We start from the raw sequence: 12574 nt of genomic DNA, 5'->3' as shown, positions 1-12574 counted from the left end.
CACACTAAGCTGGCTAAATTTGAACCTTTTTCTCCAGGTTTTGTTCCACTCCACGACACCTGTAAATTAGGAAAATACGGTCTGGAAGGCATGAAAATGGCATTTCATTGTGAATAGGGAAAACGATTAAGTGAGCGCGGTCAGGGAGTGTGTCGTAGTAAAGTTAAGAAGCCAATCCAACAAACCAAAGTCGTTCTTTGCCAACTGAAATAGGTTGAAGAAGACTTTTAGCCATTTTCCTCTTAAGGCCAGGGGTGTCCAACAAGTAGCGACCAGTAGCTCGCTACCCGTTTCTGTGTGGCTCGCTAGAAGTTAAAAACAAATATGTACAGAAATTTAATAACCATTGCCAATTGCCAATCAGCTGTCACTTAAACGAGTTACGCTGCTTTCAAGTTTGATTTCATCAGTGACGCCGTAACATTAGACGATGTTAGCAGGCCAGCGCATGTCAGATTTGACAAGTCAAGTCAATTTTATTTATTTTTTATTATAGCCCAAAATCACAGATTAGCAATTTACAATCTGCACAGGATACAATAACCTCTGTCCTTTACAGTCGACCCTCTCATCGGATGAGGAAAAACTCAAAATAACAGGGAAAAAAATGGAAGAAACCTCAGGAAGAGAGATGTGCAATAGATGTCATGTGTACAGAGTAAAAACATAATGTAAATACAACACAGACAAGTCATATGACAAAAAATGACACATATAATGTGAACATAATGACAATGACCACAGAAAATAGCCAGGTCAATAAAAGGCAAATAATATACTATTTTCATGAGTTTTTTTTCACGAATGTGAATGACAAATATGTGTGTCTCATTGGCGGTGCGAGCGTGTCAGTCGATAAAAGATGTAACGTTGAGCGCCACTTCACCAAAGTCCACAGCAACTTTTCATAGGACTTTCCGGTTGGTAGCAGTTTACGCGCAAAGAAGGTAAAGGAGCTGAAAACAACGCCCTAAAGACAACTCTTTACCGAACTGATGAAGAAGGCCAACGCAGCAATAGAGCCTTCGTTTAGTGGCGCACACCCTAACGAAACACAAAAAGCCCTTCGCCTGTGGCAGAATTGTAATAGAGGCGATGACTGAAACGTTATTAAAGAGCCATAAATTACGTCTGCTCTTGGCAATGTACAAGTTGGTGCTATGTGTAGCTCTCGGACACTTTCATTTTGTCAAATTAGCTCTCAGAAGAAAAAAAAGGTTGGAGACCTCTGGTTTTGGCATTTTAGTGTGGACTGAGGCCGTTATTCTGGCTTTCACACTTAAACAGCATTTTTAAAGTTAGCCTGCTTAGTGTGGCCGTAGTCTAATAACTGTTGTTCTTTTAGTGAGCTGCATAGCAGGTGCGAGAATAGATGAGCAGCAACAGAATTAGACAGACAGATCTGAACATCCACAGGCCTAATCACCACAGAAGAGAGAGAGAGAGAGAGAGAGAGAGAGAGTCCACTCTGGACTTAGACGTTCACCAGTCATTGATAAAGTGCTTAGCAGCAGGAAAATTAATGAATCCGGCCCGACTGGGAGAGGGGGTTTTGGGGTTGAAGGGGAGGGAGAGGAAGAGGAGGAGGAGGAGAAGGAGGGCTGGTGTGCAGGGGGGTAATCCTGTTCCAGCTAAATGGCTGATCCCTCTCATTCCTTAGATATCAAATGTCAAGAGTTAAATTAGCCTGCTAGCCTCAGATAGGAGTTAACATGCTTTTAAACGGGGCGGGGCGCTGTGATTCCTGCCCCTTCTGGGACGGCGGGCAGGTGCCTTTGAAGTGTCTAATTATCCAGCTCCTAGTAAGAGCAGGCTAACGATCCTAATGCCTCAACGCCGTGTACAGTTATGCACTCAAACACCACAATGTGGGAATTTTTTTACACACATTGTTTACATAAGAGAACAACACGGACATAAAGTTTGAGCTATTAAAAGTGAACTTTGTGACTCTGTACGGTAAGGTGGGAGACATCCACAGTGGCGTTCTGGATCATATTTGATGTGCTTGAAATTACTGTATTATTTTTTCTATTTTATCCAAACTGTTGGCTCTGTGTTTCTTTGCTTTGGCTGGATATCCATTTCTCTTGGCGAGCCGCTCCTAATCTGAGTGCCACAGACTTGGTCCGGATCACTCTGGTGTCAGAAGTGGGATTCCAATGCTGAGGCCCAGTGGAAAGCTGGCCCGCTCTGGTCTGGTGGGCATTGGGCCCAGATTCACCCTAAAAAGACCCACTATCCCAAAACGGACATAGTTCTGCCCTCGACTGCCCTCGCGCACAATCATTTTATATTGTTGCAGAGGACAGTAATAACTAACAGGTTATGGCTGATCATAGCTGGCTGAAGCTAATACAGCCTATAAGCCAATCAGAGCGCTAAATGGCATTTTTTTGCTTTGAAGCCCTGATCAAATGCATCTCTTGGTGTTTGATTCCTCAAAGAATGCAGGCCAAGGTGCCCTTTGAGTGAAAAAACCTTAAAAGCCATAACTATCCACGGTCAAAAACGCATCAGTGTGCATTTTAGAGTCGGGGCTTTCAGCTCATTGCTCCCTCACAATGTGGCCCTGATGAAACGGTAGTGGGGTTTCGGGCTGCTCTATGGTGGGCCTGTGCCCCTAATGGGTGAATGAGGGGTAGCTAGGGGCAGGCGGAGGCTTGGCACGATACAACCCCGCTGTGAGGCTGATTTGAGGTGAGCGCGGGGAAGAAGGAAGGCGCCAAGCAGACTTTGATTTGCCCCTCTCCAGCCCCGGGGCCTGGAGGCTGGGATGGTGAGATGCTGAGCGCTGGGTGCGTCCCAACAGACCCCTGGCGGCGGAGAGAACAGGCTGGTGCCGCGGGGCTACGGAGCAGGGGGCTGGGGCGTGGGGCTGCTGAGAGCCAAATTGAGATGTGGGAGTCGTCGAAATTTGCCTAGATGAATATTGAAGAGGGCATTCTCCGGCGCTGTGTGGGAAATCAGCTGCTGACAATAGACTGCTAACCAGGAGAGGGAACATCCTGACCTGCCCATGCCTCTCTCTGCAATTCGTCCAAACATCAGTCACACGCCGATGGTTAAATAATGTACCACTACGGATTCACTCTGCAGAGACAGAATCAAACATGAGCGCAAAGTTAAAGGGAGTGAACTTTATGTGTGCTGAAGTTCTCCAGAGCTCTGTGGATTGCTAACTACCCTGCCCACAGATATCAGGCTAATGACCTGAATCTGCCTGCTGACATTTAGAAGATTTGTTTGTCAAGGAGTTTCTCGAATGTCACCCTTTTTCGGCGAGCTCCATTAGGACTTGGTAACCTTCACGTAATGCAGGCCTGAACTCTGTGTTGGGGAAGGCACCCAGCTCCTCGTGGCACCGAGCCCCAAGAAGTTGATCAGAAAAATACCTCACACAATCGCGGTAATCCCCCGTGCTCTTGTTGTGTTGGGTTTGAGTTTTCTCTCCCTCGTCTTTCAGCCCGCGCTAATCGTGAATGATTCCCTCTGTCTATAGCGCCAATGCCAGGGCCGGTGAATCAGGTACATAAGCCTAAGCCGCTTGGAGAGGTGCTCTTATTAAACTCTAGCCAGCTGCTGGAATTTTTCTTCCCCCTCTCATTGTTAATTGGGGAGTCTTGAGTCTTTCCCGGGAGTTGATTTGCAAGAGAAAGAAAAAAAAAAAGGGAGCAAGAGATTATTGCACAGGAGGAGAGGAGCTTTGAAGAAGTGTTTTGTGATTTCACTGTATATCCTCCACTCCTCCTTGTTCGCTCTCCATGTGCTCCCCAGCCAAAAACCTGTTTGTGCCACTCCTCTGATGTTTGGGCTTTTAGGAAAGGCGGTAACAGGGGGAAGAGGGCTGCAATGGCCCTTTGTACACCCCTGAAACATGCATGTCCCAGCTTTAGAGACTGACTGAGTGCAGGCCGGAGGGCAACTCAGATGCTTGAGAGTCAAGGACAGCTTGGCATCCAGAGGAACAGCAATCCTTGTTTTTAACCTCTTCAAAATACCTTCAAAAACAACAAGCCAAGGGTTTTGTTTCACTTTTCATTTCTTTGAATGGTCTGGGCACCCTTAACTTTAGCCCCCACCCCTTGTCCCAGAGCCCAACTCTTAGAGGAATTGGCCCCACTCCATATCTCATTATCTCTTTTAAGATTTCATTTTGTCATTGCGTCCACGCTCTCTTTTATGCCGCCATATTAAAGGCCATGCATAGGGGTTTTTCTCTGAAGGTATTCGCACCAGAGTTTTACAATAGAGACCCCAGACAAGGGGAAAAAAGGGAGAAACCTGGGCTTTAGGATTTAATGAGTGGCTTGCTGGGGGTGAAAGGAGGATAGAAAGCAAGTGAGGGAGAGCAAGAGAGAGTGCATTTGTAGAGAGGGAGAGGAGAAAGAGGAGTAAGGGAGGAAGAATGCAGGAATGGAGCACCAGGTACCATAATAGTGGCAGAGAAAGCTCCTGAAATACTAGAGCTGGGGCGTGTGCTCTGATCAGGACGGCAGTGAGCACAATTACCTTCTTTTCAAATCCTTCAGTGACACTGCGGGAGGAAGGAGGACTTTGAAACTTGAAAGGCAGGAGCCTGCTTTCAACCTCAAACGCGAGCAGGAAAGGGCTCTGAAATTTGTTCAGTGCTCCCCATCCACCATTAGCTTGTTTCTTCCTCTCGCCTCCAGGCATTTAAGCGCTTTTTGAAAAGATGTTAAGAAATTCAATCACCATAGAGAGAGAGCGGGATTTTTTTCTGTTTTTTTTTTTTTTTTTTTTGAGAGGCATGCTTTTCCTCTGGTCCACAGAGGACCGGCCTGCTGCTTTTGTATTGGGCTGAATAGACCTGCAAACTGGTGGAGGACTGGATGCGGCAACCATGGGAAAAGAGGAGAAAATAAAAGAGGAATGAAAGATGAGGGAGGGAAAAGGGGAAAGGGTCTGTTGGGCTGATGGTCAGAGTTAGAGAGGAGTTGCGTGGTTGAACTTTTCAAAGTTGCATGTGTTTGCCTGCGTCTGTCTTCATTAGCTCATTTTTTGACATCTTTCGACATGTTGTAAGGATACAAAAAGTTTCAAGGTAGAGAAGAGAAACCTTACCAGAGATTTCTGGTTCCTTTCCACCGGTCCGAGGAGTCAATTGACCCTTGTGCTGCTGAGTGTTTGTTTAACCATTTAAGGTGCTATGAACTGAAGTAATGAAGCCCCTTAAGGTGGTATATGGTAGAATGATGAACCCCCTCTGTGGTGACTGGAGGGGGATGGTGGGACTGTGACACCGCTGTGATTGAACTATTAGTCGCTTGACCTCCCTCAGGGGAGCGAGACATATCTAAATAGCAGTGGGGGTCACTGGAGAAGGAGAAGAAAGAAAGAACAAGAAGGAAAGGGAGTAAGAATAAGACTGCATAGTGTTTTCTAAAGTAAGCAGTCGAGTAGTTTTAAGTTTTTAAGTTTGGCAGAAGATGTTTTAGTGCCTTGTGGCCTCCTAACTGCTACACTATCTAACACCCCAGTGATGAATCTATTTATAAAACATCAAATATCTGTATGAAAGTAAGAAAAAGAGCTCATAAATATGAACACAGTTTTTATTTTCCCAGACGTAATGCTAGATCTTCTGGATGTGGAAGCAGTGGAAGCTACACGCAGCTACATGCTCTCCCCTTAGCAGTGCTTGCTCCCAGCATAGTTTACAGTTTCCACTTCTTCCAATCCATGTCAGGAGATGAACCCAATTCTGAAATCCCTTTATGTTAATATTGCGCTTTTGCAAGAGCAGACCTATTAATCCAGCTTTAACCGTATAAGTGCCATTATTCCCTTAATAAGATCACTGGCTGCGCCGTATAGGATTAAATACTTATATCATAACTGACACTGTCATTTCCTGCGGATGAGAGTGGTTTGCCTCTCTGGCTGTCAGTTCCGCGTTAAGAATCCTGGAATCTGCTGCCAGTGCTGCGCTGAGGCGTGGCTGGCCCGAACGCCGGTAATGGATGTGGGAGAGTGAGGGGAATAAAAGAGGGACCCGTGGGTTGCTCCTCCTGCTCTCTCTTCTTCGCCTCTCTCGATCTCATTCTCTCTCTCTCTCTCTTAACCTCCCCCTTTCTGATCGCTTCTCTTCTTCTGTGAAGTGCCACAGCATTATGGCGGCCCTCTTCAGTGCTTAAGGTGGTGCTCTTTAATCTGGCCCTCTCCTCTGTTCTTAATTGGCAGTTGGATGCTGTTGGGTTGCAGTGCGTAGTGGGGGAGCCTTGTACCGCTATGGCTGCTAATACTGCAGAACCTCTGGGCGCCAGCACAACGGCATTTTGCCAGGTTCTCACATTGATGCAGGAAAGAGCATTGGAGGAAGCTGATGACCAACACCCTCAGTGGTGAAATCATAATCGCATATAAACAAGGGCTTAACATGGAGACCATTCACAGCAGCAGCAGCTCATAAAGTAGTCAGGGCCTGAATAAATACTAGACCAGGGGCCAGTTGCATAGAAATAGATCTAGTCTTAAATTTAACTTTAGACTTGCTATAGGCACTTAAATTTACATGGAAATTAATAAAAAATGATTTTGTTGGTTCTTATGAACGCTTGCACACCCCTGCGGAACATTTGTGTGGGGCAGGGGTTGGCAACCTTTACTACCAAAAGAGCCATTTTAGGCACAAAAAAAAAAAAAAAATCTGTCTGGAGCTGAAAAACATTTGCAGTGAGGTAGGGGCCACATTGAGGGGGGAAAAAATCGGAGATTTCGAGAATAAAGTCACAGCTTTACGAGAAAAAAAGAAAATAACTTGTAAAATTACTACTACTATACTACTCTACATGTATATACTAATATTATGAATTCCGACTTTTTTTCTCTTAAAATTCTGACTTTATTCTCGAAATATTACGACTTTTTTTCTCGTAATATTATAACTTTATTCTCGAAATCTCCGATTTATTTATTATCCTCAATGTGGCCCTAGTACTCCGTCGTACCGTCGTAAAATAGACCTACAACAATGATAAATAAAAATGAAAATATAAACAAAAAAACAGTTATTCATTTCCAATTTTATAAATCCACATGGAGCCACTGGAGAGGAGCTGAAGAGCGTCATGTGGCTCCGGAGCCGCAGGTTGCAGACCCCTGGTTTAGGATAACGTTAGCCGCTTAGACATTCTCTGTCTGGAAAGGTTTTTGTTGTGTGGGCCGGACACGGCCGTGTATAGGAGGAAACTCTTTGGGCGTCATTGACGAAAATAGAACACGTCAACGCCGATAATTAGCACCGGGTGTGCATAGTTGTTTCCTGTCGCACTGGTGAGTAACGTTAACGACTTTTAGCTAACAGCATAAATTCAACGGTTGTTAGAACCGTTAAAGATGAAGAAAAGGTAAAAAGTTACCGATAAACAGTTGAAATAGTCAGCTAAAAGTTAACGTTACTACAAGTAATAGAGAAACAGTTGAGACAATTAGCTAATTGACCTTCTAACAGTTGCCATAGCAACAAAGCTCTCACCTCAGGCTTAGCCAGGTGGAGAGGTGGCTAACTTTCCTACCTCGAATTAAGTCAGTCTTAAAATGTATGCAACAGACAGGCTTAATGAGACTAGTCTAACCTGACAATCCAAGACCAGTTTAAGGCCAAGACTAGTCCTAAACGAAGTCTATGTAGCTGGCCCCTGACTGTCTAGATCGGTTGATTTGACGGCAACAAGTAAAGCGTCTCACTCTGCAAATGATCTTAATGAGGAGCACAAAACATATGTAGGCATTTTTAGCCTTCACCAGTGTGAACTGCTATGCCAGTTTCTGAGTTATTCTATATATAGTATCGTACTAGAGAAAAGACTAATACCAGGTCAGGAGGCTAGCGGACTCTTATACATGTCAGTTCAGAGGTCGGGTCAAGGGTCATGTCTTTCTGGTGGAGATCAGCCCTTGAACTCCACATCTATCCTCTTTACCCAGCATGCCAGGAAGCTTTCTCCAGAGACCCCACTCCTCCTAATTTTGCCGTCAGAGTAAGACCGATTTAGTTTGAGAACTGAGGGGAGAAGGAGAAAACAAGAGAACGAAGGAGGGTGGGGTTGATACAACCCATGACGCTGGTTAATGGGCAGCTTGGAATGCAGACAGAAAGCCTGCGTTGCCTCCTCCATGGGAATCCATTTCTTTAAAAAAAAAAAAAGAACAGACAGAGCTGAATTTAAGAGCAGATTTAAGGGAAACTGTGCGAAAGGAAGAGGTTGGGATTTTTTCATCCATGGTGTCCATTTTGCTCAAACACCGCCTGCCTCTGAACTCCCACATCTGGCGCCGTGGAAGTCGAACCCAGGCAGATTTACACCCGTAATGCCCGGTAGGTTTTAGGTGTTCAAAGCTGATCTCCAGCTCCTCCATTCACCCGCGCCCTCTACGTGAGCTGACTTCCTCACCATGTGTGTTCAAAACATGCGTGTGTTCAGCTGTATGTGTGTGAGACACAACCAAGGGAGGGAGAGAGGTTCTCACATCTGCTCCCAACTTTTACTCCTCTGTCTGGTCATAATAAATCTGCAGCTCATTGTTTTAACATCCCCCCTCCTCTCTTTCTATCTTTGCAGAGGACGAGAGTTCAGGAACGCCTTACCACCGCGAGAGGCGCAATGCCATCAGCTCCCAGGCCCCGAGGCCCGGCGGCCCCGGCAGGAGCGTAAGCGAGGAGCCCTCCACCTCCACAGAAGAACGCCCCTCCCTACTCAAGAAGGAGCTGCATGGTTCCCTTCCCCACCTGACTGAGCATGCCCTGCCGTACCGAGGCACTCTCTTCGCTATGGACCCCCGCAACGGCTACCTAGACCCACACTACCGTAAGTCCACTACCCAGAAAACAGTTGGTATTGATGTTTTAAAGTAGATTCTGTGAAGTAAAGAAAGCTCAAGGACATGTTTGTAGCACCCCGAGCGCTGAGGCCAAGTTTGTCTCTTTACTGTACGTGAGAGGCAGGACTACCAGATGCTTGATTAAATCTGACAGATTAGCCTCTTTTGCGCTCTACACACACACACACACACACCTTTGTGAACACATGCACGCACACTTGTCTTGTTTTGTGCCTGGGAAGTTAGTATGGGGAACGGCCAGCGTAGCTTCTTAATTCCCTCATTAGGGGCCTGTCTGAACACAGTACTCTGCTTTCCCTCATCAACACACACTTCAAAGCCCCAAAGCAGCGCCGCGTCAAACCTCACCACCCCCTACTCTCTCTCTCTCTGGGACTCAGAGACTGTGTGAGAGAAAGGCGGAGAGAGAGAGAGAAAGAGAGAAAGAGAGAGAGACTAATGGAGATGAAGCCTGAGAGATTGAGGTGAAGGGAGAGCTGTGGCTTGAGTGAGATACTGAAGATAATTTGAAAAAAAAGGTGAGATAGACAGTAGGAGTTAGATGAAAGCGAAGCTGTGTGTGTATGTGGAAAGAGAGAACAGGAGATAGATGATTGGGGAGTAAGAGGCTGATTAGGAGGTTAATTCAGCGGCCACTGTAGCCAGGACTTAGCCTGCAGACAAGGATTTGATGTGATAGCTTGTTTAGTTTGGTTAAATTGGCTCTGAATTGGGGCAGACAGAGTGGGACAGAGCGATTTTAATCCAGTGGCAGTAATGAAAAGTCCAGTGGACCCCAACCGTATACTGTAACTCTATTTATTCAGCCACTTCATTAGCTGCTGCTCCCTCGTGCTTGGGTGCCCGGGAGTCACCAAGGTGCCTCTTTAAGGGAAAGGTTACTCAAAACCCAGTGCTGTGGACAGGGCCCTCGAGGGCAGAACATTACTGCCCATTACATCCTGACCTAACTCAGCAACACTGCCACTTCTCATTTCATGTATGTGTGTGGGTATGTGTGAAGGAGCTCTGGAGGTTCCAGACCACTGAAGCCTTGGGGTAGGAGTGGGGAGAGAGGGGGGTCACTGTGGGGCTTGGGGTCATGTGGAAAAGTCACAGTCTGAAATGGAGAGTTCAAAAGCAGCAGGAAGAGTCAAAAGGGCCGTAGAGCTTCAAGAGGCTTTCTTTGTGCATTGGGGCTCAAGAGGCTGGAAGACTTGCAATCATACGAGACGGAGTGGAGTAGAGCACAGCGATGCTTGCTGGGAAGCTGCAGGCATGATGAACATAGATTTGATCCTCCTTCTGCACTGCTTCTTCCACATTTTAATATAAAAAATCTTTAGTGTTAGTGCAAAAATAAAAATGTTAATCAATAGGACTGCAAATAACAATTATTTTCACAATTAATCGATTAGTTACTTGTTTTATAAAATGTCAGAAAATGATGAAAAATGTCGATCAGTGTTTCCCAAAGCTCAAGATGACGTCCTCAAATGTCTTGTTTTGTCCACAACTCAAAGATATTCAGTTTACTGTCATAGAGGAGTATAGAAACCAGAGAATATTCACATTTAAGAAGCTGAAATCAGAGAATTTTCTTCCTAAAAAATGACTCAAACAGATTAATCGATTATCAAAATAGATTAATTTAATAGTTGACAACTAATCAATTAGATTAATTGTAGCAGCTCTATTGATCAACTTATATGCAATAATTTGATTTAATGCATTAATGCCAAACATTTGCAAGTTGCAGCTTCTTAATAATATATACAATATATCTTTTCTCTATCATTGTGAATTGGATATCTTAAGATTTTCAACTATCGGTCACACAAAACAAGCGATTTGAAGACGTCATTTTGGGATTTTTCTTTTTTTACCATTTTCTACCATTTTCTAGACAAAGTGATTGATTAATCAATTGAAAAAAATGGTGTCAGAATAATCAATAATGAAGATAATGGTTAGTTGCAGCCCTCGTGTTTGTAGATATATAAGAATTGCACAAAAAAGTTTCTGATTTGTTGTAAGGAGTAATACCACCAACAAAGACTGAAAATAACACAGATTTTGACTTTAAAAAACACAAAGTCTGAAAAGCTTCTAGTGTTTTTCATTGATGTCGATTCTCTGATCCCGACTCTGCTCAGGAAGACTTGTGATCTGAGATGAGAGTGTTGCTGTGTAAAACACCTCCTCCTGGCCCCAGGTGTTGAGGACATGGGGTGTCCCTAAAGGCGGCGGTCCCATTCTGTCTGATTGAACCCAGTACCAGAGCTCAATCCCCATGAGCTCCAGCGGTCTGAGGGTCAGCAGAACCAAAGGGTTCCCCTAAAACCCTCCGCTTCCCCTCCCTCCCTCAGCTGCTTTGAACCAGAAGCCTGTAGCGTCTGTCGCCACTCCTGCGCCACAAGGTGTAAAAAGCCACCGGCTCCTGTTCTGGTTTCTGGTTCCATACACATGTTCGCACACACACACACACACACACACACACACACACACACAGGCCTTACTCCGCCAGCGGTAGTCCCTCTCTATGAGGGCTTTGTCACCTCCTAAATTCATCCCAGGTGTGCGCTTGTGTGTGTGTGTTTGTGATGGAGAGGGGGCCCTAAGCCTTTGTGCTGTGCTTGCATAGTGTGCCACAACACGCAGCAGACAGCCAGGTAAATCCGATTACTCTTAGCGCTGGTGTGTGTCAGTGCTTAATGTGCCTAAATGCGACGGCACCTGCAGCCTCCCCACACCTGGTTGCTGGGTCGTTAACGTGGCGGCGAAGCTCTGGGAGGCGTGGGAGGCGAACAACAAGAAGAGAGCGAAAAGGGGGTTTATCTTCAGGGGCCTGCGCTCTGGTAAATCTCTGCTATTCACCCGGACTTGTGATCTCCCACTCCTCTTGCGTCCGTGGCCTAAGACTGTGTTTACTCTGGCTTTTACACCCACTTCAGTGCAGAAAGGAAGAGGCACTAAGGAAACATCGCCCCTATTGTTAGCATTAGCTAATTGTGGTGATGCCTGAGTCTTAGCCGCTTTTCTCGGGCAAACACTGGATAAGAGTCCACACATCCTTCTTACCACAACACTAATACATGGGGCTTTGCTGTGGGATAAGAAGAAAGGATTGAGATGAGGATTAATGAGGGAGAAGTCTTTTTTTTTAAGATCTTAATTGTGTAGAAGTGTGAATGGGATGCGCGGCGCCGACATCTGTTTACATTGTGCGCTGATTAGCCGGTCAGTGGTCCTGCAGCAACAGTGAGCTTACTTGCTGGCGAAGCATCTCTGCTTCCTCCGAGGGGATCTTCTTCTTTAAAGTGTCTCTTTCTTAAACACTTGCCCTTCTTTGTCAGACTAAACACATCCACGGAGGGACTTAAAGCAGCATCCTTTTCAATGGCTTTCTTGCAAATGTTAAAACTGCTCTGAGAATGTTTAGCGAAACAAACTGGAGGAAACTAAATTTGCCAAGTTTTAGAGACAATGCTTAAGTATATTGGCACGGAAGTGACATAAGTTTTGTGGCTGTACTGTATCTGTGATACAGTAGGTTATTGATAGTAGATGTGACACATTAAATGTGTCTCCAGGCTGTGATGGCTGCCCATCAGCCCAATAGTCTGGGTTAGCTCCTTAAAAAATCTAGCCCAGATCTTGCTGCCAGGGTCTAATCCCCACTCCAAAGCCTTGCTGTCCTTGACTGATCTCAGAAACCATGCCTGCTAAG

The 12574-nt window shown here is 45.5% G+C and overlaps 1 protein-coding gene across 2 annotated transcripts in view; it reads left to right on the top strand.

Moving 5' to 3' along the window:
- The window catches only part of gli3 (GLI family zinc finger 3), a 104585-nt gene that overhangs the window by 31685 nt on the left and 60326 nt on the right, over positions 1 to 12574 (top strand). For both annotated transcript variants that reach the window (XM_074622505.1, XM_074622504.1), the window contains exon 3: positions 8586 to 8831. In XM_074622505.1, coding sequence (XP_074478606.1) covers positions 8586 to 8831 — 246 coding nt within the window. The remainder of the gene's footprint in view (positions 1 to 8585; positions 8832 to 12574) is intronic.

This window comes from Sebastes fasciatus, chromosome 21 (assembly GCF_043250625.1).
Source record: "Sebastes fasciatus isolate fSebFas1 chromosome 21, fSebFas1.pri, whole genome shotgun sequence".
NCBI classification, from domain to species: domain Eukaryota; kingdom Metazoa; phylum Chordata; class Actinopteri; order Perciformes; family Sebastidae; genus Sebastes; species Sebastes fasciatus.
This window is presented reverse-complemented; position numbering and strand designations above follow the sequence as displayed.